This window comes from Paroedura picta, chromosome 4, assembly GCF_049243985.1.
Source record: "Paroedura picta isolate Pp20150507F chromosome 4, Ppicta_v3.0, whole genome shotgun sequence".
NCBI lineage: Eukaryota > Metazoa > Chordata > Lepidosauria > Squamata > Gekkonidae > Paroedura > Paroedura picta.
Window position 1 is genome coordinate 139,283,979 of NC_135372.1, and position 26,437 is coordinate 139,310,415.

Below are 26,437 nucleotides of genomic sequence, written 5' to 3' on the forward strand. Positions count from 1 at the left end.
CATCTCAAACCAGCATTCGAATTCTGATAACTTCTAAAAACCTATTTGGGGGATGGAGGACAGTAATCCACACAAGCCCTGGTTGGGAACCCCTGCTCTGGATTCATATTTAATTGTTCTACAGATCTACTGCATGAAAGCTCCACGGACACACTCTGCCGAATGCACTGGGAAGAGCGTAACCTGTGGGCCCTGTCCCACGTTGTCAGGAACATGAACTGGATATACACCAATGCACATGCAGGATCTCTTTTGCCATACATTACAAATACCTTCCATAAATATACCACAGTACAGCAGACGATTGCAGACAAACCTTTCTGCTCCTTGTCCAAAGCAATAAGAAATACGAGAAGCACCTAGCAAGGGTCTCGTGTCCTCGAACTCTTCTTCCTCAAGCTGTTGTTTCCCGCTCAGTCTGAGACCACCCAAGTGGCTTTCGATCCATCACTTCAACTAACCCAGTGGCAGTCAAGCCTCCATGGACTTTTCCAATGATATACAACATGCCATTTTCCCCAGGCAACCGATACAGAGCATCAAACAGCCTTGCCCTTGAGATTCCCCAGCCGTGATGTGAGTGGGCCTTGAAATGCTGGGGAGGCGGGGTAAAGAATGAGATGACATCACACATGCTAAGTAGGTATTATTTATTAAGGCTTGTATTCTCCTAGAGGAAAAAAAAAAAAAGGTAAATCCGATGCTGTCCGTTACTCCTTACACCATAAAGTAACAGTCCAGACACAAAGCTATATATTCTAAATACAAGTCTAAATGATACAGCTTAAATTTCATTTAAATTGGAGGTCCTCTTTTTTTTTTTTTTGAGTAAATAAGTTTTCAGAAGATATTTGCTTTCTAAGAATAAGTAAAAGATCCTCTACGATACACGTGCAGACTTCGGTGTGCTAGAGAGACAGGCATGAGCACCAAAGAATTCATGCTTAATTTTTGAAACTCCGATTGGTGGCTGGCTCTTCAAAACAGCTCCCTCATTCCACAAAAACATGACAGCAAAATTCCATTTCTTAAAATGGTTGGCTTTTTTTTTTTTACTCATCCAACAACAAAAAAAATTACACACACTGTCAACTGTAAACATCTGAAGCATAATCCATCATGTGTCCGTACTAAGATTCTATATTAAAGCTCACCATTATTCTTGGTATAAAATTTTAAATGGCATTTTCGAGAAGTGGAGAAAAAAAAAGGAAAAGTGTTTAACAGAAAGTTCAAAACCAGCCGAACAAAAAACGCCCACACTGCCACAAACCTTTTGCAATGCTGACATTAGTCAATAAGCTACGCAGAAAACGAGAGGGTGAGGGGGGGGGAAAATAAAAGTTTCTTGCCTTTTGCAGTACGATATGGAGCAGATGCTCCCTGAGGGGCATAGGAAAGAAAAACTACTTCCAGACACTGTTAAGGCCACAACCCATTGGGGAAACATTTCTCCTGAAAGCCCCACTGAGAGGACTGGGAGTCAGGCATGAGCACGATTGTGCGTCTGAGCAAATTTTCATTTATGCCGTTTGCACAAGAAAGGGCCCTGGGAATTAAGCTTTCCTACAAAAGCTGCACTTTCAGCATTTTAAACAAATTAATCAATGGAACAGAGATAAAGATGAACTACTCAAAGTGAGCTGAACTTGCTGCACTAGGGTCAAAACGTTAAGATGTACTTAGGGTTTTAAGTAAATGAACTTAGAACCAAAGATTCAGGAGAAAGATGGCTGTTTTTTTTTTTTTTTAACGCAATGAAGGATCAAAACAATTATGGGAATGGTGAGGCAAGAGGATCTGTAGTACATGGATACAAAATTAAAGGTGAATTTCCAGATTATTAGAAAACATAATTTGCGCCGACGTCTTCGGGAGACACTCACGTTTTCAGAATGTCGAATTATAATCACCTAGTCGATGAAACTTCTTTAACCAACTTAAAAAGTTCTTTTTTAAAAAACAAGTAACACCTTTATTCATGGATTCTACAGCATTTTACATAGAAAAAGATACAAATTAACGCGTATTCACCTGGGCAAAAAAACAAAACCAAAAAAAAAAAAATTACAACGTACTTAAAAGATGCAACCATTGAATTTCCCCTGCACGCACACGCACACACACAAAAAGATATCGGAGCTGAAAGTTTTTCAGTCTTCTGATGCCAAAATACGGCACCAGAGTAACTCTTTTTTTAAAAAGATTCCATTTTTCATAATCAAATTTTAATATCAGATATATATATACACATATATATCTCAAGCTATATATGTCTATTCTTATTGTTTGCTTCGATTCTGACGTTCCTGTAAAGAGAAAAATGCAGAGTTAGGATTCGGAAACAAAAAATGCACCGCTGAAGCTATTAATTAGGCAAACTTTAAAATACGTAACCGTTTCAGGAGGCTAGCCCTATTTGTCTGCTGTAGGTTGGAAAATGGGACTTGAGGCATCTTTAATTATAGTGGTATAAGGTATTGTGAGTCCTAGAAGAGATCAGCCCTGACTACTCCTTAGAAGGCCAGACCCCGAAGATGAAACTCAAATACTTTGGCCACCTCATGAGAAGGAAGGACTCCCTGGAGAAGAGCCTAATGCTGGGAGCGATCGAGGGCAGAAGAAGAAGGGGGAGACAGAGAATGAGGTGGCTGGATGGAGACACTGAAGCAGTCGGTGCGAGCTTAAATGGACTCCGGGGAATGGGAGAGGACAGGAAGGCCTGGAGGATCATTGTCCATGGAGTCGCGATGGGTCGGACACGACTTTGCAACTAACAACAACAAAGGTATGGTGGGCTTTAGGGTGTGGCTCAGTGAAAGAGCATCTGCTTGGCATACGGAAGGTCCCAAGTTCAATCCTTGGCATCTCCAGTGAAAAGGTGATGTGTAAGAACTCACCTTAGGCTCCAGAGAGCTGCTGCCAGTTTGAACGGACATTACAGACTTTCATGGACTGGTCTGATTCGGTATCAACCAGCTTCATGTGTATAATTTTGATGTTTCTTATGCAAGAATAGCGGCTTCAGACAGTTTATAATTTCCATGTAATGGCTTATTGGTTTGCAGCCTAGTATAATTAGGCTATCCCTTGCATGCAGCACGCCGTTTAGGTTTTCTGGGCCCTACCATACTTTGAACCATAACACTGGGGGGGAAGTAATAGATCAATCCTGCAGCACACTGAAAGCCTTAAGGGATTGCGGTCACTAAAGGGGGTTTCCAGCACTTCAAACTGGAGTATACTAGGTAGTAGATTGCCCCCTCTATGATGAATCAAGAGGCAAGTTAATATGATTTTCCTACTGTCAGATATTGATGCCGATGTTACCAATAGAGTTGCACTGTTTGCCCTCGCAGCCAGGAAAATAAGGTCCAAATTGTGTAACCAGAGCTAAAGCCCTAATCATCATGGTTTTTTTCCTAATATTGTACAGTCTTATCTGTGTAATTTTATACTACCATGTAGGAACCCATTTGACATTGTTATTGTTATTATTGTTTTTATTGTTATTATTATTATTATTCGCCTCCCCCCCCCCGAAGGCTCGAGGAGACTTACAGCATAGAATAAAATCCCAATAAAACCCCTAAAAACATACATAAAAACTACAAAATACATACAATCAAAACCCCAATTTGGGGATAAGATGTGGCGGTAAAATATATCCTATACTAATAAAGGTAAAGGTAAAGGTATCCCCTGTGCAAGCACCGAGTCATGTCTGACCCTTGGGGTGACGCCCTCCAGCGTTTTCATGGCAGACTCAATACGGGGTGGTTTGCCAGTGCCTTCCCCAGTCATTACCGTTTACCCCCCAGCAAGCTGGGTACTCATTTTACCGACCTCGGAAGGATGGAAGGCTGAGTCAACCTTGAGCCGGCTGCTGGGATTGAACTCCCAGCCTCATGGGCAAAGCTTTCAGACAGCTGCCTTACCACTCTGCGCCACAAGAGGCTCTTCCTATACTAATAAACCAACCCAAAAACTATTCCAGAGGGGAAGGTGAACAGAGGGCGCTGTTGAAATTCGCTACTGCCACTCATATAGGGAGGGGGGCGTTGATCTTCCTTGACGCCTGGCCTCAACCAAAGACCTGGCGGAAGAGCTCCGTTTTGCAGGCCCTGTGGAACGCCAAAAGTTCCCGCAGGGCCCGCAGCTCCTCCACCAGGTCGGGGCCAGGACCGAAAAGGCCCTGGCCATGGTTGAGGCCAGGCACGCTTCCCTGGGGCCGTGAACGACCAATAGATTAGTGACCGCAGTTTTATATTCCAACTAGTTTCAAAGCCCCTTTATAAAAAGGGGTTTTGAAAGGGGAGAAGGCGCGTGAGTCCAGCAGGGAGGGAACCCCCAGCAGCCGCGACTGCTGGGGGTTCCCTCGGGCGGCGGTCTGACGCTGCGAGAGGCGCGGGAGCAACTGCGAGCCGCGCTGTGCGCGGCTCGCAGTTGCTCAGGCTGGGAATCGCCTGCCGATTGGTCCCTCCAATTGTCTGTCGTGAGGAAGGGTCCAACCCGGACCCTTCCTCATCACGGACAAAGCCCACCTCTAGGGGGCTTAACGAATTATTTAGTCCGTGGCGCCCGTGGCGCCACGGGCTGTTTAAAGATTGTAACTGATTTGTATACAACAGTTAATTTGTTTGAAATGGCCTAAGGCTGATTAATAAACTGAACTGAAGCTTCATGTGTTATAGCACATTAAATGTACTAGCTTTTAAGGCACAAGCATTGTTATGGCCACTTCAGCATTTTGAAAGGAGTGAGAAGCAGGTCTTTGTTGCCCCCAAAACGATTCTCGTCTCCCCAGTATCTTGAAGCATCCAAAGAAATTACAGACAGACAAAATGCCTTCATGTGAAGCAACAGGAATTAAGAATACACACCAAGGCCCCCAACTTTCTGAGCCTGTGGGCTCATTTGGAGCTCGGACATGGCATGGGGGATGCAGCAACAAAATGGTTGCCACAAAAATGGCTTAACTTCATTAACACAGCAGATATGAGAAGAACAGATGATTTTCATACCCTGCTTTTCTCTGCCTTAAGGAATCTCAAGGTGGCTTACAACCACTATTCCCTACCTTCCCCCACAACAGGCACCTTGTGAGGAAGGGGGGTCTGAGAGAGCTCTGAGAGAACTGGAACTGGCCCAAAGTCACCCAGCAGGCTTTACATGAAGGAGGAGGGAATCAACCCAGATTAAAGTCTGCTACTCTCAACCATTACAGCAATCTGTGATATAGAATGGCTGCCAAAGCAACATTTAAAAAATGTCTCCACTGCCAATCAAATCACCAATAGTCAAGCAGAAGCTTTGCTGAAAAAAGCCCTACCTGACCCCACCCATTTCCTAAAAATACTTTGCGGGCAACAGAAAAGGTGCCATTGGGTGCCTACTTAATATGTTGGAGACCCCTGATATTGATGTAACTCTGATTCCATTTTTACCACTTTACCCAATTAAATGTCATTCGACATACTCTCTTTCTCTAGTGTTCGGGTAGTACTTGTTAGCGTACAGCTCTCTAACCCAGGGTTTCTCAACCAGGATTTTGTAAAATCCTGGGGTTTCTTGATGGCCCTGGAAGAGTTTCCTGAATGGGTGGGAATTGATTTTTAATATATTTCTAAAATTTGTTAAGCATTTATCAGGTGATATGACCATATATGGTCATGTTCATCTGTCCGTCCGTCCCCCCATGGCTAATGATGGGCCTGAAAGGCATGGGGTCTTGGGTGGGCATGTCCACAGCTATGCTTCCCAACGGTACCCTGCATCATTGTGCCACTTCTGTGGTTTTTTGAAGCTTGGAGAATATTTCACGGGTTTCTCAACAGTAAAAAAGATTGATCAAGGCTGCTCTAACCTAGGCTTGTTTACCAGGGTCCCAATACGGACCAATTCGGCCTCTGCGCCCATTAAAGTCAATGGCGCCATTAGCTTTAATGGGAATTCTGGCATATCCACATTTCCTAAGGCATGGTGTGTGTGGGGGGGGGGGGCTCAGTTACAACCTCCAAGCTTTCAGAGTAACTCCGGGATGCTCTCCCCTGACCCTCCTCCGAATTTCATAACAATTGAACCACGGGGTCCACTTCTAGGGTTCCAAAAGAGGGTGCCCCATCCACTGCATTCTATCCAATGGGACATTCTATCCAATGAGGCCTACCTGGGGTGGGGGAGTGCTGGTGGGGACTCCCATCCTACCCGCCCTGAAAAGGTCTGCTGGGCCTCTCCAGTCATCATCAGAGGTGCTCGGGGTGGGAGGGAGTGCTGGTGGGGACTTCTCCCTACCACCCTGAAAAGGCCTGCCATGGCCTCTCCAGGCCTAAGTGGACCTGCTCAGGGCAGGGAGGGGAGTGCTGGTGGGCAATCCTGTCCCCCCTCCCCTCCAGCAGCACTGCCAAGGCCTGGCAAGGCTGCAGCCAGGGCTTCTCGGGTGGCAGGAGCACTGTTGAGGTCTGGCGCGCTCCCTCCCCCCTGGCAGCCCAGCCGAGGCCTGGCAAGGCCATGGTTGGGGCTGGGGCTTTCTCCATCCTTCTACTTCTACTGGGGCTGCAGTTCCAGGCTCTTTCCCCTCCCTCCCAGCTCCTGTTGGCCTAGGTAGAGGGAGATGCGGCCAGGGGCACAGCATGCTACCTGACTTGACCATTCCTTATATGGACAGCCAATCAGGGATGGGACAGCCTACCTGACTGGCAGTTAGGCGATGAGTCCCATCTCCTCCCACCACCCCCTTCCCATTTTATTTGTAGGTTCAGATGAGCTTCCATGTGCATGAACACTTTGTTAGTCCTAAACGAACCACTGGACTCCAAATTTGTTTTGCTGCTTCATACCAACACGGCTACCCCCTTGAATCCAAATATGCATGTACTGAAACACCTGAATGCAAACTATTATAAATTGTAAGGGAGATTATCCAAAAGCTGTAACCCAAAGTTAGCACTTGCACTTGACAGCAGCTTGATGCTTCAGAAGAAGTAACTGTTGCAGAGGTGGCTTCAAAAACTGTGAAAATTTTGACCTGACACATGCTACTGTTTCGGATTATGACCCGCAAATCTTATTTTTATTACATAAGTCAATGGTATGTTTTAATAAAAACTTCAGCATAACCCTGTTATGCTGAATTTTTTAAAAGTATTTTGACGTTTACATAAAGCGTATTAGACGTTATGGCTGAGAACTACTCTAACAAAACAAGAGGGGTTTTAAAACAAACAAAAGTCTACAGAGTGTATGGCATTTGACAAACAGTTTTGGTTTTACAGTGACGTAGAATAAAATGCCTGGCAATTAAAAGAGAACTGGTACTAGCACAAAGTGCTTCTGCAAATTTTTTAAAAAACCCTCAGTTTAAGGAGATGGTACATCGCTCTCTCCACACCAGGGTACTGTGAGGCAGGGGCTTTTCAGGTAACTGCTAAAGGGATGGGGTTAGATCCCATGCACTGAGGGCAGTGAATGGAACATTCCTCTCTCCCCCTTCATAGGAACATAAGTCCTGCTAGAGGACACTAACAGTGCATCTAGTCCACCTTATTTTCTCACATAGTGGCCAACCTGTTCCTCTGGATGGCCAACAAGAGGACACAGAGCCTTCCCCTGATGCTGCTTCCAGGATTCAGAGGACTAGTGCCTTTGAATGTGGAGGTTCCCCTCAGTCACCATGGCTAGTAGCCACTGACAGACGTACCCTCCAGGAATCTATCTAATCTACATCCTCTAGCAGTAAATTCCAAGTTTTAATTGCTCTCTGTGTGAAGCAGTATTTCCTTTTATCAAAGAGGCATTGCCTTTTCCCTTTTTGCTGCAGCCTGCCATGCCCTGCAAATCCTGCTTCTTGAGGCCTTAGGACACACAGGAACAGCAGGGGGGGGTACATACAGTAAAAGGAGGGAAATCAGTGGAAATCTCACATAAGATGCGCTGCTTCCACAACTTGCACACTCACAGAATCCTGTCCCACAAAAAGACAGGAGGCATTTGCCTTCCTGGGGAACAATAAATGCCCATCACATTCCCAGGTAGATCTAGGATTGCCTTGAAACTCCGCCCCCCCCCCCTCGTAAAAGTGATCTAAATTTAAGCAGGTTCTCTAAGATACTGCTCAGTCAATCTCATTTGCCCTGAAACAGGATTCCATGTGAGTAAATAAGGGACTCCACTGTGAGTAAATAAGGGTTCCTTTGAAGCTACAAGCCAAGCAAGCAAAAGTTTTGAAAACAGACAGCAAGTATATCAGCCTCACCATGGGTTTCTTGTTGGTTTCACCAACAAGAATTTGTAAGGATTTCTTTGGTACCTTTTGTTGTAATCTGAATTTTGTATTTCATATAGTACATTTTGCATTTTTTAAATGCTGTTAAGGTTTTATAGTTACAGCCGACGGCCATAAACAATAAATTCAATGACTACAATCTCAACAATCAAACCCTTGATTACCTATGTGGCTTTATTTCTTGCAACAGCCCCACCCCTAAGCCAAATGGACCCCATTTGCGGCTACCCACAAGAGCAGAAAGGTTCATAATCTGACAAAAAGAAACGGGACACAGCTAGGCTCAGGGAGACTGGATGAGGTGGGGTTGTATATAAGAATCTGCAAACCTAGATTGCCTCTACAGCAGTGGCCCCCTTGGGAGTACTGAAAGCCTAGGAGAAGCAAATCTTCCAGGTTTCCGTAACTTCCTCAGCCAGAGAGTGAAGAAAAGGAATTACAGATTTGGAAGGGGCTTTACAGACCATCAAGTCCAACCACCTGCTGAATGCAGGATCAGCCTTTTAAAAGATCCATGATAATTATCTGTCCAGTCGCTGCTTAAAGATCACCAGTGAGGTGTAGCTCACAACCTTCTTATGCAGGCTTAGGAGAAAATAAAAATGCCACACCCACCACTAAGAGTTGAAAAAATACAGCTGAGGCCAATTGTGTAAAATTAAGGGGAAAATATATTTTATTACACAGTTAAAATCCCCTAAATTCCTCACACATTTTGTCAACAGGCTTCTTCAGGAGAATCTGTCAGTCTTGCAATGTCTCTTAAAAGAGAGTACAAGATCAGTGCTGGGAACTTTGGAAATTTCAACTAAATAACATATCTTATTTTGCAGCCTCACAAAGTTAAGACAGCCTCATCCACTGCTGAGAAACTACAGACATCTTGTCAATTACAAGAATCATAGAGTTGGAAGGGGCCATACAGGCCACCTAGTCCAACCCAGGATCAACGCAGGATCAGCCCAGAGCATCCTAAAGCATCCAAGAAAAGTGTGTATCCAACCTTTGCTTGAAGTCTGCCAGTGAGGGGGAGCTCACCACCTCCTTAGGCAGCCTATTCCACTGCTGAACTACTCTGACTGTAAATTTTTTTCCTGATATCTAGCCTATGTCGTTGTACTTGTTTAAACCCATTACTGTGTGTCCTTTCCTCTGCAGCTAATGGAAACAGCATCCTGCCCTCCTCCAAGTGACAACCTTTCAAATACTTAAAGAGAACACTTAAGCAGAGTAGTTGTGGGCAAGGGAATGATCTGCCTTTGGGGCTAAGGAGCTGAGGAAATCCAAATGTTACCTGCTTACAAAGTATACCCACAAGCCCAGGACCAGAGCACTTGGTGGGACCCTAGCTATTTCCCTGTACCTTCTTTGTTTGGGTGGGCTCTAGACAAAGTTTTCCAGCAATGGGAGGGATGAATTCCCACCAACTCTCTCTTCCTGCAGTAGATTCCTAACTTGTCTCTCATTCTGTTACTGAGGCTTATGTATCCCCACCCGACCCCAGCAGTATCTCAGGGAGATTAGTGGACATCACTGGGAGAGGCAGAACATTTTGTCAGGATCCGGCCCTTTAATTCACCTTCCCTTTCAGTGAACTCCAGAATCCTGTAAATCTATTTTCGTTATTTATTTATTTTCCTGCCACTCCCCGAAGGCTCGTGGCAACTTACAAATGTCAGATAAAACCCCAAATGATCCCCATTAAAACCCCTGACATATATCATAAAATACAGAATATCCAGTATGCAATAAAAATATGGTGGAAACATCGTCCCCATCCCCAACAATCCCTCAGCAATATCTCTGGGAGGGGCAGAAGGGTGAGGAGGGCGCAGACAGAACTCGCAAGCCACCACTCCTATAGGGGGGCCATGACCTTCCTTGCACACCCAACCTCAACCCTAGACCTGGCGGAAGAGCTGGCCTACTGCACTCTAGTATTCTTAATTAAACAACAGTTCAAAGGTCTGAGTAGCTCCAGTTTTCTGTTTTGCATTATTGCCTAAGCTTTATACTACTGATGACAGGCTGTTAACGTCTGTTAACTGTTAACGTCTGCAGAGGCTACGTTCAGGCTTGAAACGAATGACAAATTCATTCACGATGGTCGCAAATGTCAAGAAATATGAGGCTGATGGCCCTCTGCTATCCCCACCCATGATACCCTCAGACTAAAAATGCAGGCCTCTCAACCGCGACTATCTGCGGGCATCTGAATCGGGGTGCCTTCATTAACTGGGGTAATGCTTTGCAAGTCACCACATTTCTCAGCAAACAATACCATTTAAATAATCCCAGTTCCTGGGGAAAAAATAACTAACCTCAGTCAGTGAAGGCAACCACATTTGGACATCAGAATTGGAGTTAGCGGAAGACCTGTCTTCAATCTTGGCATGCGGCACAAGGGGAAGAGGAAGAGAGCAGGTGAGCCCAGCATTTAAGCAAGTTTGTGTACACCAAATAAACTATGATTGATTTATCGTGTCTGATACGGATGTCCTGACATGGAGAGTCCACGTCATCCCAATCTCAGAATCTAAACAGGGTCAAGTCCTGGTCAATATTTGGAAGGGGGTCCACCAAAGAAGTCCAGAATTGTGATGCAGAGGCAGGCAATGGGCAAACCGTGGCTGAATGACTCAACAAGGTGGTCGTCAATCAGCTGCAATTTGACGGGACCCTCCAGCACTGCCGCTCAATCCCACCCCACTAGCCTTTCCTTAATGAGATTTGCTTGAAAATCCCAGCAATTGTGGGGTTATTTGGGGGAAATTATTAGCACTGCGATTCTCACTCCACCCATAATTTCATCTGAGATCTATCTATATCTACAGTATTTGCTGGCGTATAAGACTACTTTTCCCCCCTGAAAAACATGCCTCCAAGTGGGGGGGTTGTCTTATACGCCAGGTGCACTTCAGTTGGGATAGACATAGCTGCCCATAGTGGCCCATAGTACTGTAATGTAATGTAACAAACTCTATATTTTGAGTGGAAATGTTGGGGGGTCGTCTTATACGCCCAGTCATCTTATACGCCGGCAAATACAGTATATCTATATCTATCTATTTAGAGCTACAGAAATAATACAGCTGCCATAAACACAGAGCTTTTAGGGGTAGATATAAATGAGCCAATAAGGCTGTCACATCATCATCCTCATCATCATTATTATTATTATTTATTTATTACCCGCCTCCCCCTGGAGGCAGGCAGGTTACAATCAGGTAAAATCCAAAAACCCATTAAAAACCAATAAAACTAATAATATAAAATAATAATATAAAAACCTATAAACCTAAGAATAGTTTTGCCAAACCCCAACCCCAATCACCCCTATGAGAACACAGCTATTACAGCAAAGCGCCAACGTAACGTAAATGTCACCCCAACAACAATCACTTGCCACTTTGAATAGGGATTAAGGATGTGTGCTACTTTAGGGTACAAAAAGCACTGAAGCCCAATTATTTACTTCCTGATCAGCTTACTTACTACCAACCCCCACCACCACAGAACCCCGATTTTGTTCATGCCATGAGACTCTCTAGAGCCATCTTACCTTCCGCACTACCTCCTCCTCTTCCTGGCGCTTTTCGTAATGAGAAAAGTCATCAAAGATGGAGGTGGTGTGCTTGTACGTCGCAATAATTTTAAGCACTTGTTTTGCTTTCTCTAAGGGCACCTCCTGAGTGTCGCGGGAGTTTGTCACCGGCTTGTTGTCATTGTTCTCCAGCCTGATGTGTCGCAGCTGGTTGTTGGGCACGTCCTTCACAAAGATCCACTTGACGTCAAACTTCCCCTTCCACTTGTCCTGAGACCAGACCCCAGCGCTGGTACCGTAGTCCACCGGCGACTTCATTTCCGCCACTCCGCAGAAATGCCCGCTGCCGTTGACGCTGAAGAGCAAGTAGACGGGGCCCTTGCTGTTCATGGAGCGGAAAGCACTGTCCAGACGCTTGTTGCCGTGCTCTGTGCTACACCAAATGGAGTACTTGATCGAGCGGTGGATGTCGTCCTCCGAATAGCTCTTGATGATGAACACGCGTCCGTTTTTAAGGTTCCACTCGAAATCCTTAGGGTTGTAACTGTGAGCGGCCTTCAGCTTTTCGAGAACAGGGTGGGACTCGCCGCCGGGGACAGAGTTCACCGGAATACTCCCAGGTGAGTTGCTCTCGTTGCCCACCCCTCCGCCTTGGCCGAAAGCTGCGTTCCTGTTACGGGGAGCCACCCACCGGTTTTGAGGAGGCGGCGGCTGAGGGTTCTGATACGGCAGCTGGGTCAGCGGAGGCGGCTGGGCAGGAATAGGCTGGATAATCTGTGGCTGCGGGACGGACTGAGGCGATGGGATCTGCTGGGGAGTTGGAACTTTGGCCACAGGACCCTTGTTATCCCAAGTACCTATATCCATGTTATGCTTTATAGGTGGGGGAGGCAGAGCTCCTCCTAGGACAGGCCCGCTTTTTGTTTTCATCTTGGGTTGAGGTTTTGCAGGCTTGCTGGCAATGGCAGCCCAAGAGGTCGGTTTGGACACTGGCAAGTTTACAGCTGAGCCACCGTTGCCAGATAAAGCCCCGGCCATCCCAGCGCTGTTGACCACGGACCCCACGGTTTTCACGGCGGAGGTGGCGACGTCTCCGCCAATCTTCAGCCCGACCATGCCCTGTTCGATGCTGTTCATCCCGGGAGCTTTATTTAAAGTATCGTTGTGAAATCCTGTCTGGCCGTCGACGATCGTCCCGCCCAGGGAGCTGGGCGGGTAGCTGTAACTGCTCCCGTAAGCCGAGTTTTGAGTCTGCTGCCCTTGCGAGCCGCTTGTCCCCCAAGCGGAGAAGGCTGGGTTTTCCGGGAAGAAGTTAAACCTGTGTTGGTAGATGTTGTTCCCCAGTCCCCCGGGCTGTCCAAAAACAGCATCGTGCATGAAGTGATGGTCGCCGTTACTGAGCTGTCCATAGGTGGTGAGGTATGGGATGGGAGGGTCTCCGCCAGTTGACCATGGCGCTTCACTGAGAGAGTATGGGAAGCCAATCGAAGGCGGGTAATAACTGGAGAGGTAAGGATCTGTCATTGATGGATAGCTGTTATTCTGTAAAAAAAAAAGAGCGAGGCATTTTCAGATTCAGATAGTCACAACGCCGAACATAATTGAGCAAAAATGTTTCGGGAAACTTTACACCCCCTACATTCTAGCATTAATGCTATAGAAGCAACCAGATGACTTCCACTTTAAGCGCAGCACTGCCTTTCTCCTTATATCACTGCAATGGATATTTGAATGCCTGTTAAAAAACACACCCATGATATTGAAAATCCACCTGGCAAATGTGTGTTGTGATGCCGCCAATGACAGCGCTTTCCCTTTAAAATCCCGAATGAAATAAATTGGCTCTACAACTGTGAGCATGCGTAGGGCATACTTATGGATGAACCGTGACCAAATCTACTGAAATTCTTGTGATTTGACTGCCCAGAAAATCCAGGCAAGCTTGCGGAAAAGCCCCCATTCACCCTACATTCTCCCTGCTCAGTTTTCTAACCTGAGAAATCACTCCCAGATTACGTCCACAATGCCCCCCTGGTTTTGAGTTTTGTTTTTATTCATAAAGCCTATCTTACCGTTCACCTTTCTATAGCTTCCTTTCCTCTTAGGGGTCGTCCAAATGTTTGCTGTATATATTGTCCCCCCCCCCACACACACACACACCTTCTGCTCATTCTCTGCATACTCTGATCTGAAAGCGCCTTTTGAGCAGCAGACCTTTACCACCAGTTTCTACCCCTGGCACTATAATTATGAACATGCATATTACTGCTGCTTTGAGAAAAGGAAACACAGAAGGGACGTGATGGACATCAGCAATGCTGCGGCATTTTTATACGCTGGTTTAGAAACTTGGCCATCGTTATTTTATTTCTTGCCACAAGATACAGCAAGGACAAAAATCAGGTATGAATAATTCACATGAGAGCACCGGTAATTCCTTCAGGCCCAAAGACGGTTTTGTGCTCCAAAGCTACGTTTTTATCCTGCAGCCAGTTTGAAGCTTACGCAGATGGTTAGAGAGGATCTCCACTGAAACTAGCAGATGCTCTTTCCTGATGTGTTTCTGATTTCCTAAACATTCTCATAGGATTTAAGTACGTCACAGTCTTGTGCTGAACTTTTCCACACCGAACCACTGCATCATAAAGCAGCCCCCATTGGTCATCTGTGTGGAGGACTCCATATATTTTGTTTGGCTTATGTCACAGGATCCCAAAGAGACCTTTCGCTTATTAATTGGATTTTTTTATCCTGCTTTAAAGCCAGTGGCTTCTAAAGCAGCTAGCTTCCAGCGAACCCCCACCTCCCACAGAAACACCTTTGTAATTGGAATGCGGTCCCAATAAGATGTCCAGTACAGATACAATGAAGGGGAGGTGTGTCCTCAGAAATGGCAGCTATTATTAGGGCATATTCCAGCCAGTTTGCCAGTGACTTTTAAGGGGATCTGATCTTTCAGGGAATTGAGGTTCCTGCAATAATAATAATAATAATAAAAAAAACTTATACGGGAAATCTCAGATTTTCAGCATTTCTCATGTTCTAAAACAAGCATGAATAATATCATGGAACCGCAACATCTAAAAAAGCGAATGCTGGCAGGGGCTCATGGGAATTGTAGTCCATGGACATCTGGAGGGCCGCAGTTTGACTACCCCTGATCTAAAAGAACTCCTTTGCTGAATTAGCCAATAGAAGAGTTGGTTTTGATACCCCGCTTTTCACTGCCCAAAGGAATCTCAAAGCAGCTTATAATCGCCTTCCCTTGCTCTTCCCACAGCAGATACCCTGCGAAGGTGAAGCTGAGAGAGTTTCTGACAGGACTGCTCAAAGTCACTCAGCTGGCTACATGTGGAGGAACAGGGAATCAAGCCCGAATCACCAAATTAGAAGTCGGTGCTCTTAACCGCACTGGACTATAACATAATGGGAAGTAAACAGCGATGTTTTAGAAAAACTGTGACGCTACAGCAGAGCTACTGGACTTTAGCATAGCTCTGCTTGCCCACTCTACTGGCAAGCTTCAACTATATACACAAGCTTTCTGCAGAAAACAGTGACTCATAGGCAAGCACTGGCTCCAAAAACTGCAGAAATAGGATTCACATTATTTGGAATTATTGTACCACACAGTTTTTGGGGGTGGAGCTATATCGATGACCAATTTAGCATAGCCTGGACTGGTAAGTTCTTCGTGGACTTCTTTCAAAACACTCTACCCACTTGCCTCTAAGGCAGGGGTAGTCAACCTGTGGTCCTCCAGATGTCCATGGACTACAATTCCCATGAACCCCTGCCAGCATTCGCTGGCAGGGGCTCATGGGAATTGTAGTCCATGGACATCTGGAGGACCACAGGTTGACTACCCCTGCTCTAAGGCATGAATTCACAGTATGGAAAAAAGGGTGAGACAAACCAGGCAATGTTGGTAATCTGAAAACCTCCACTGAGAAATATGGATGTTTTCCAAAGGTAACTATTGGAGAATATGGAGTGGAAAGAACACAGCTACAAGTCATTTGCTTTTGTATAGCATATTAAAAGACAAAGGTAACTGGAGCTGCTTAATCTTGACATATACCAAAGCTTGCACTCTAAAAATCAACAGTTTAGTTAAAAATGACTTCCCATGGTACATCAACATTGGCTGCAGAGGAAAGGATACGTAGTAGTGGGTTTAAACTACAAGTACATCGATATAGGCTAGATATCAGGAAAAAAATGTTCACAGCCAGAGTAGTTCAGCAGTGGAATAGGCTGCCTAAGGAGGTGGTGAGCTCCTGCTCACTGGCAGTCTTCAAACAAAGGTTGGATACACACTTTTCTTGGATGCTTTGGGCTGATCCTGCGTTGAGCAGGGGGTTGGACTGGATGGCCTATATGGCCCCTTCCAACTCTATGATTCTATGATCAAGAATATACAGCACCAGTGAATCAAGTATTATAATAACAGCAGATTTTTCTTTAGAATGCTGAAACCATCATTGCAAAGGGGACCTTTACTGAAGCAGGGTGGCCCTTACCCATCCCTAATTATCTCTCACGTCATTTAGGTTATGCTATATCATTAGCAGAGAGTCAGAGGGATCAAACCATGCTACCCCAAGGTGTTTGAATGAGAAAGAATCCACTCAGCCGATATCCAAGGCAAGGAGGCTGGGCATACAGGCAAAATGAACAGTGCCATTATCCAACCTGACACAGAACACAAGGTTTTCTAGCTAATATAAACAGTGAGAAATTGCTCAGCAGAGCACCATTCTAGAATCATGTTGTTTTGGATCCCAAGTTTTCTACCGAGAAGAAGCACTACAATTTCCCCCAATTCTCTCTGTAATTATGAAGCCCAATGCTTAGGGTATGGCAACTCTGGAGGGCCAGGTTTTTGGGAGGGACATGGCAAAAATACAAACACCCCCTTTTCCCCCTGCCTTCCACAAGCACAAAACCTTTTAAGGATCCAAGCCACTGCGTTTCTGTAAAAACTGTTACTCGCCCTTTAACCACATATAGGATTACAAAAAGTCTGTGCCCACACAAAAGGGCTTATTTTAGTTATAGGGGTTAACATGCTGCATAGAAAAGAGCTTGCCATACCTATTAAAATCCCACTGGGTGGCCTCGTCAGTAGACTTATGTGCATTCACCTCAAAGCTTTAACCAGAATAGAAGCGGGCAAGAATTGTAAAAGTACTTGGTAAGCTAAAGCATTCAAATTAAAATCATTTGTATGTGAACTACATAAAAGTGAACGAGACAAGTCAACCCGGCTTTAGGTTTTGAATAATGTTCCCAAACACTCAGTCAAGTGACTTGCGAAAATTACTTTGCTTTTATGCAGTGATATCTACTTGAAAACTATCACGCCAATGCCATGGAATTAGATTCAAGGAGGAGAGGTCTATCAAGGGCTACCAGCCACGGTGCCTAGAGGCAAGAAACCTCTGAGTACAAGTGCCAGGAGGCATCGCCACGGTAAAGCCTCAGCCTCTAGTGCCCTGTTGTTGACCATCCAGAGCAAATGACTAATCACAGCATGACGCAGGATGCTGGATTCGATTATCTGATCCAGCAGAGCTTTTCTTATGTTCACATCAAGAACATACTACTACATCGCTCTCCCTCAACGTCTCCAGCTGATGCAGAATGAGAGGCTACCTGGAGCAAGTACCTGTTTATACTTGAGCATAAGCCAACTCAAATTTTAGCCAAGGCACCTACTACATAGCTCTCCCTCAAAGTCAACCTGGAGACTCCAGCTGATGCAAAATGAGAGGCTACCTGGAGCAAGTACCTGTTTATACTTGAGCATAAGCCAACTAATTTTACCACAATATCAATAACTCGCTCGAGTATATGCCTAGGGGGGCTCTTTCAGCATTAAAAATGTGCTGAAAAAGTAGGTTTATACCCGAGTATATATAGCACATTTAACACATTCTGCAGTCACTCCCCTGGCTGCCCTCAAGCCACCAGGAACCCTTTACAGTTCTGGCCATCACAGAGAAACTAGACCACCGACCCTCCACAAGAAGTAACTTTGCTCACCTGAACAGGGCCCTCTACAGGTACAATACTGCAAATGGGCCAGGTCAACCACTAACTACATACGTACGTCCTTAGTACTGGCCCTCACCTTGTGGAATGGCTAGCCTAAGAAGGTCAAGAAGGCTCCTATGCTTCTGGCATTCCACAAACTATGTAGAGCAGAAAGGCAATTTAATGAAGGTTGATAGGGATATAATGTAAAGATGAAGAGTTGGTTCTTAAATGCTGCTTTTCTCTACCCAAAGGAGTCTCAAAGTGGCTTACAATTGCCTTCCTTTTCCTCTTCCCTCAACAGGCACCCTGTGATGTAGGTGAGGCTGAGAGAGCCCTGATATTATCACTCGATTGGAACAGCTTTATCAAGGCTATGGGGAATGAAACCCGGCTCCCCAGATTAGAGGTCCGCACTCCTAACCACTACACCAAGAATGGCTTGAGAAAGGTTTAAAGAAAACATGTCTGTAGACTTTACTGCTCTGTATGGCATGTGTTGGCATGGGCAGGATGCTGTTCCCATTGGCTGCAGAGGAGAGGACACGCAGTAATGGGTCTAAACTACAAGTACAACGATATAGGCTAGATATCAGGAAAAAAATGTTCACAGTCAGAGTAGTTCAGCAGTGGAATAGGCTGCCTAAGGAGGTGGTGAGCTCCCCCTCACTGGCAGTCTTCAAGCAAAGGTTGGATACACACTTTTCTTGGATGCTTTAGGATGCTCTAGGCTGATCCTGCGTTGAGCAGGGGGTTGGACTAGATGGCCTGTATGGCTCCTTCCGACTCTATGATTCTATGTGTTATCTGTGTATATTATCCTGTTCTTAGTGCATTGTATTCCTCCTTATGATGTACGCTGATTGCTTGTTTAACATATCATGCTCAATATTTTTACTGTGTTTAGATTTCTGCCATCCTAGTCCTACCACACTGTTTTTTAGATCTCAGCTCATTGACTGTATTGTCTAATCTGCCTTGACTATTGGTGAGAAAGGCAGAATATAAATATATAAATAATAAATAAATATCAGATCTGGAATATGGAATGCTAAGGATTGGGCTTCTAAGTTGTTTTCTGCTGGTACCCCTTCCTTTAGCAGATACAGGAACTTAAGATTAATCTCCAGCAATATTTGATATGATGGCTCATTGCCTTGGAAGTTTCCCGCCAACAGCTACATCGAGGGACTTTATTTTGTCGTCAACTCATTGTACCAAACATAAGCAGGACCTTCAACAAAGGTAAGCTACAGAGACTGTAGAAATTGACAAATATATCAAATATTTACATCTTTAGCTAGAGCACAAAAGCAGAATGTTTCTATTTAGTTTTTCTCAACCCGTCTGTGAGGATTCAGAACAGTAGATGTCTTGAAGGGAGAATGGTCATCTCCTGATGGTTCATCAGTCATTTCTACAGCTCTACTGTGTCACATTTTGGGAATACTACTTTATGTTTCACTTGGGAAGTGGGCACTTATTGTCAAGTGAGAACGCATGCATCACCCTTAGCATGAGCAGCAGCTGACTATAGCCAAAAGATCCAGCACAGCATGAGGCAAATAATTTCCCCCCCCAGTAGAACTGAAATTGTAGCCCATGGACATCTGGAGAGTCACAGTCTGGCCACCCCTGCACTATGATCTCCACAACAACATTCCAGGTCTCACGGGCACTGCAGAAGCACATAACAAAACAGAAAGCAACATCCCAAAATTGAGCTTACATCTGCTGCTTTTTATATACATATACTTTAATGTACGGCTTTAGACCAATTTTCCATTTACCCTTGATGCTACAGTACTGGTTCCCCTCTCCCCAACCAGCTTTGGCAGTGTGCTCCGTAACAACAGCGTTTCTGGGACTTCTTCGGTTTCTTTTCAATGATGCGCTACCACAAAATTCTACTGAAATGCAAATTCCTATTAAGTAAGAGTTCCTGGCTCTGAGATTTACAAGCGTTTTAGGAAATTACAAAGCTCAGCATTAACTGCCACAGGAATAACAGTGATCTTGACATCTGCAGCACAGGCTTGCAAAAGCGCATTCTGAGTAGAAACAGCAGCGATACTGGGGGTTGTGAGTTCACCTAAAGGTGAGTGGGAGCACTAAGTCCACCCCACACTACATTCTAGGAAAGATTTTGTTTTTTAATGGTTGAATTCCTTGATTTGCACTCCCCCAAATTCCCTTAGAGCCTCTTGTGGCGCAGAGTAGTAAGGCAGCAGACATGCAGTCTGAAAGCTCTGCGCATGAGGTTGGGAGTTCGATCCCAGCAGCCGGCTCAAGGTTGACTCAGCCTTCCATCCTTCCGAGGTCGGTAAAATGAGTACCCAGCTTGCTGCTGGGGGGTAAACGGTAATGACTGGGGAAGGCACTGGCAAACCACCCCGTATTGAGTCGGCCATGAAAACTCTAGAGGGCGTCATCCCAAGGGTCAGACATGACTCGGTGCTTGCAGAGGGGATACCTTTACCTTTAAGTTCCCTTAAAAAACACACACGTTGTTTCTGCAGCACTGACTAACCTGATTTGACTGTCCAGAAAGGTAAGGCTCAAAATCGTTGTCGTGAACTGTATCCTTCTGATGAAGTGAACCATTTTGCACTGAAACAAAACAAAACAAAAAATGCTACAGTTGTATCATTGCACATTCTGGAGTTTTGGCATGAAGCATAAGCTAAAATGTAGTGACTGTATATGTATACGAGTCTTCATCCCATGAAACTGTTAATTCTTGGCCAGAGGGGTCAGATTTCGACAAGATGGGAGGGGAAAAAAATCTATGTTCACTTAAACATGCCCCCGTTGCTTATAAAACCAGTTTGCCGCTGAGCGGCTTGCGACACAGGTTTTCCAACAACCTGAAACACGGCTTTGTCAAGAAAAGGACTCATGCTCATAATGCACTCTTACACTTGTGCGTCCTATGAAGGAAAAGAGAGGAACTTATTTACAGCAGGGGTAGTCAAACTGCGGCCCTCCAGATGTCCATGAACTATAATTCTCATGAGCCCCGGCCAGCATTTGCTGGCCGGGGCTCATGGGAATTGTAGTCCATGGACATCTGGAGGACCGCAGTTTGACTACCCGTGGTTTACAGAGTCTAAACTAAATAAAATCAGTATATTCCATAAAACAATATAACAAAGTAAAACAATATAGAATAAACCACAAATCGGAAACAATAACATCAGTCAAAAAATCCTAGATTTTACAGTGGTTTTACAGTGGTTTACAGTCTGCCAGGTGCTGGGAGGCATCAGAAGGAGAGGCAAGAGAATTTGAGGGCACCAAAGTCCAACACTGGTGAATCAAATACTAGCACTGCGGTCAGTGGAGTCTTTGAATGCTGGTCTATCAAATGGAAATTGTACACTTCCTGACAGGTCTTGGGGACTTCTTTATTTAGCTTAATCTAGTTTATATCTTCTACAGTGCCTCAAAAAATACCAATCTTTGTTAATTAGCAGTAGAATCTCCAGTAAACTTTTCAAATTGTGGCCTAGACAGCCACTGGGATTCTTTCAAAGATTAACAGGGGCTTCTCTATGAGATCACCGCTACTGAGGTTAGCTGAAAGTCTGCAACCTTGAGAGAACAGCTGGTATAAGGCAGTGCACAATGGGAGACAACAAGGGCTAGCAAGGACAGGGCTACCAAGGACAATCAGCACCCCACATAACCCTACCAATACTCTCATTTCACAACATACTCTTCAGTTAACTTAATTTCCAGTGCTAATATGAAGAGGCCCCCTTTTGCTGACCAGCCGATGTGGAAAAAGTTCTCTTAAGGCAGGAAGTTTGAAAACCACTGATTTTTAAGATGAAGATAGCAAGGAAGTTTTCATGGTGCAAGCTACAGTACATTTAAATGTTCAAAGATTTAACAAGTATTTACACATATAAAGAAATCAGGAAAGCATGACAATGTTATACTACATACGATTTACGTTTCACAAAACTACATATATTTTACACAACACTGCCTAGGACAGTTAGAGTACACTAAAGAGCTCAATGTAACCTCAAGACAGCCAGAAATATTCATAGTTCCTGTTTGGTTTATATACAGAAACTGCTTTGCTGTAGATCACCTGTTGGGGTGATCTAGAGAAAAGAAAGCTTTAATGTGAAGCACTCAAAACATAACATCAATGTTTGAATGCTATTAATGGCCGTTTTCCAGAACACCTGTGGTGCAAATGCATCTCAGCACTCTGTTAGGTTTGCTTCAACGTACTGAAATCACTCTGTTCTGGATTATGACTAGAGACATAATGTTAAGGGCACAATTCAGTGAAGGTTACATATAGAAACGTCTCACTTGTCCACTGTGTTTTTGTCTCTGATGTACTTTAAACCCCTTTAAGTAGCAAAAGTGATAACAGCTGGCTCATATACCACTGCACAGAGCAGGGGCTCATGGGAAATGTAGTCCATGGACATCTGGAGGGCTGCAGTTTGACTACCCCTGGCAAAGAGTATGCAGACTATAACATAGGCTGTGATTGTTTGAGGCAAGATGCCTTTGAAAGTGTAAACAATACAGTTCTTGTGGTTTTGATATACTGTTTCCCACTCTCTCAAACACAGAAAGGGAATCGCAAGCAGGACTGTTAGCTTTCCAAAACTAGTTATAGCAAGTGTTGCAATGTTACGTAGGATTCTCTGCAACAACAGGCAATCGGGGGAGTTTGAACTTTGGAGTCTGAACAAAAATAGTTTCGGTGGAAAAGGAGCAATGATGTGTCAGCTCCCATGACCCATAATCCTATAATAGATACTCTGGTGGCTGAAGAGGAAGTAGCTTAACTGCAAAATGAAGTTGCCACTTATTTTTTTCCCCACTCTTAGAAAGATGAGCCAGGACACTGCTGCAAAAGCAGGCATCTCTGTTGTTAAAGCAAACTTTAGGATAATGCCTACGTACACACGTATGAACAGTGGCATGGAAGAACAAACAGTCCCCAAGACTCCCAATCCTATGCTATAGCATACCTAAAATTTAACCCATTTAACTCCAGGAGGCTTCGGGGATATTACACTTAGGATTTCATTGCACATATTTATTAGCAGCTGTTTCGTCACTGAGAGCCAGCTACTGCCACTTCAGAACAAAGTTCATCTCTGCCTCAGAACACTTTGAGATACGTTTGTTAGATTAGAATTTCCCTTACCTTTATTATCTTGTCCTTTCGGTCTCTGTCATACCATAAGACATGATGGGGGGGGGAAAAAGAACAGAACAGATATTATCATTTGAAATAAAGCAACTTGTGTTCTAATGTAAGCACATGGTAGCTCAAAATATAGTGCACACACAATTCCATAGGAAAAAGGGCACCTTTCAAAAGCATCTAGATTTAAATTATCCCAATTTCCAAGCATTACTGAAAGCCCGTTGTTTTGTTTAGCCAATACTTATTTAGAATGATCTCAGAATGACGAATTCTGTACAGGAAGTTAAGGGCATGTACAGCGTAAGGGACTGTGAGGAAGCAGTCCCAAAAGAATAGAATTAATATCAAAACATATGAGATTTTTAAAAGGAAACCACCACAGCTTCCAAAAGGGCAGCTTCCAAAGAGAAGGATCTGGGAACCAAAAGTCAAGTGAAGATGCAGGAAAGCAGAACAAAGGCCAAAAGAGAAACACGTCACTTCTCAAAAAAGATACATGACAGGTGTACTAGATATTCAAATTGAAGGCTGTTCTGTGAGAGAAAGACTTCAAAGAGGAGAAAGAAGCTGACTGCCAGCAAGATCACTAGAATTCCTAAACTGACAAAGAGGAGGACCAAGTCTCAGACCAAGACAATACTGGAGAGACAAGGGCAACCAGGAACATAAATGCCCACATCTTGGAATTTAAGAAACAAGTAAAGAGAAAACAAGTTCCTGGGGAAATTAGTAAACACCTCACACACAGAATCAAGAAGTGCTTGAAATGAGTGAGAAGTGGTTTCTCAAGAAAATGGTTTATGTAAACGTTAGTATAACAACAGGTGGAGGACACCTAAAGAAAGGGTGGCTACAGAGAGTACATAAAGCCTCGTAATTAAAGGCAAGGGAAATCACCGTCTCACCTCAGCCATGAACTTAGCAGGAGGCCTTAGGCATGCCATTCTGTCAGCCTTAGCTCCACCAAGCCAAGCACATGGGTAATAATCCTGGCTCACCTTACTGGGCTATTATAAGAACTACAGGGGGGAAAATCAAGCCATTTGAACAGTTTATAAATAGTTAAAATTGTGATTAAAGGGGGAGAAGAGCTGGGACCTCGGCTCTGCTAAAACAGACAATGCCAAAGAAAGAGAAGAGAGGCTTCTTCAAAGAGCACAGTGCCTTTCTAGCTTCCAGAAATGCTTCTCAGAAAGAAAAATATAACCCAAAGGAAGAAAGAATAATATGGGGGAAAAACAGACATCAGAGCAACCTAAACTTGGAGTAGACTATATAGGAAAACAAACAGCCAGCATTTTAATGAGAGACTTGATGCCAATTTGAGGACTGGAGTGCTGTAGGCTGCATCTTCTAAAATCAAGAGTAGCCTACACATGAAAGGGAGAGATTCCAGGAACTATCTCACTCACACACTAAGGTCCAATAAAGAAAGAAAAGCCAAGCCAGCTAAACTAAGTAAGGAAGTAAAGACAGATAAGGTCAGACACAGAGCCTGAGAGCTTGAGCTAAACATAGATGCTGCACAGCTTTTAAGGTGGTGATAAGGCAAAGATGCTAAGTTTTGGAACACAAATGAGACACAGCCAAGGAGAACAAAATGAAACTCTCTTTGCTCAATACAGCAGCTGCACTAAGAGCCATTTCACACACCACACAGGGCAAACCCAAGCTTGCCACACATAACCATTTCAGCCAAATCAACTTAGGCTGCAAATACTGAGCATCACATATCTTTTTTAAGTGTCCACTTGTAGCACATCTCTCACATAAAGCAGCACTGAAAATAGCTCAGATATGTCAAGGGGCAGAGGCCAGAGATAAGATGTAAAAAACTAAAAGCCGCAGAAGAAGAGAGGTGGTGGAAAGCATGTTTAAATCCAGAAGGAGCCATTTGCAAAAGCAAATAAAACCAATAATGAAAGCACGTGTCTTGGGAGAGGAGGAAGCTGACGGGCAGGCAAACATTTCCAGGTTCTTGCAGACATTGAGAGATTGAAGAACACTTAATAATGAAGACATGTGTATTGGGAGAGGAAGAAGAAGGCAGGCAGACATTCCTGGGTTCTTGCAGCAATGGAGATCTTGAAGAACACCGATAATGAAAACACATGGATTGAGAAAGGAGGAAGAAGACAGACAAGCAAACATCCCTGGGTTCTTGCAACCACGGAGAGGCTGAAGAACACCAATAATGGAAACACATGGATTGAGAAAGGAGAAAGAAGACAGACAAGCAAACATCTCTGGGTTCTTGCAACCATGGAAATCTTGAAGATGTGTAATTGGAGAAGAGGAAGAAGGCAGGCAGACTTTGCTGGGTTCTTGCAGCTATGGAAATCTTGAAGAACACCAATAATGGAAACACATGGATTGAGAAAGGGGGAAGAAGGCAGGCAAGCAAGCATTCCTGGGTTCTTGCAGCCACGGAGAGGTTGAAGAACACCAATAATGAAAAAACACATGGATTGAGAAAGGGGGAAGAAGACGGACAGACAGGCATTCCCTGGAAGAACAGGCATAGGAAGGCAGAGACCTGAGAGAGGGCGAGGAAGGCAAAGGAAGCTTCAGGAAGGTGGAGTTGACTGCTTGGAGGAGGATAGGGGGGGAAAGGCACCTTTTGCAGCCAAACTCCCCTCCTCCCCACCACTTACCTGGGGGTCAACGCTGGTGGCAGACATCTCTCATGCGCCCTGGAAGGAGAAGGAAGAGGTGGGGAGGGGGGAGGGGGAAAGGAGGAAGGGGCGTGGCCAGGCACGGGAGCCCGGGCCCTGTGTGTCGGGGGGGGGAACGTGGAGGGAGCCGATAGAGGTGCGGGAGCGCGCGCGCGCGCGCGGTGGGGGGGTCCTCTTCCCCTCCCCGGGAGGCAGCGAGAGATGCGCGCGCACGTACCGGCGTGACCGAGAAGGGGGAAAAGGGGCTCGTTAGGGGGAGGGGAAGGGAGAGCCTCCCCCTCCCTGTGCGCGCACGCGCGCCCCCGTCCGCTCCCTCACATCGCCCGCCGCCTCCTCTTTAAAAGACGGGGGGGGGGCCCGCCGCGCGTGCGCGCCCGCCTCCTTCTCCCTCAGGGGGTGGGGGAGGGAGAAAAGCGGGGGGGGGCTGCGTCCCCTTCCCTCCCTCCCTCCCTCGAAATTGGCGGTTGGGCGGAGGGGGGGTGGGGAGAAAGGCGCGCGGTTCTCTGAGGGAAGGAGGCTTCTCGGCGAGCCGGAGGCGCCTTCGAACTCCAATGGCGGCGCGGGCCGGGCAGCGGTGACGTCAACGCCTCTGCCGCGCGGGGCATCCCGGGAAGGGAAAAGGGGGGGGGGAAGAAGCCTCCCTGCTCCGCCGCCACACACAGGAAGGGAAAGAAGAAAAATCACCTGCCGCGCATGCGTCGTGGGGA

General features: G+C 45.2%; 1 protein-coding gene across 3 annotated transcripts; it reads right to left on the reverse strand.

Annotated features, from left to right (window-relative positions):
• Positions 1–633: 633 nt before the first annotated feature.
• On the reverse strand, positions 634–26,437 carry YTHDF1 (YTH N6-methyladenosine RNA binding protein F1). 3 transcript variants are annotated; one of them, XM_077335819.1, is made up of 6 exons: positions 26,415–26,437; positions 23,053–23,077; positions 20,398–20,477; positions 11,847–13,370; positions 10,606–10,671; positions 634–2,309 (listed from the first exon to the last, which is right to left on the reverse strand). In XM_077335819.1, the coding sequence occupies exons 4-6, from the start codon at positions 13,350–13,352 to the stop codon at positions 2,283–2,285; spliced, it is 1,599 nt and encodes a 532-aa protein (XP_077191934.1). In that variant the 5' UTR covers positions 13,353–13,370; positions 20,398–20,477; positions 23,053–23,077; positions 26,415–26,437; the 3' UTR covers positions 634–2,282. The 3 variants fall into 3 exon arrangements, with proteins under 3 accessions (XP_077191934.1, XP_077191932.1, XP_077191933.1); XM_077335817.1 differs by lacking the exon at positions 26,415–26,437 and adding an exon at positions 25,710–26,332; XM_077335818.1 differs by lacking the exons at positions 10,606–10,671; positions 26,415–26,437 and adding an exon at positions 25,710–26,331.

Bases quoted from the DNA above. Each gene is read 5' to 3' on its own strand.
- YTHDF1 (XM_077335817.1), bottom strand. From the start codon at position 25,736: ATGTCTGCCACCAGCGTTGACCCCCAG. The intron at 13,371-20,397 runs GTTAGTCAGTGC...TTTTTTTTACAG, and splicing joins TTTCTGGACAGTCAAATCAG to AATAACAGCTATCCATCAAT. The intron at 2,310-10,605 runs GTTAGTTATTTT...TTCTCTTTACAG, and splicing joins GGTTGCCTTCACTGACTGAG to GAACGTCAGAATCGAAGCAA.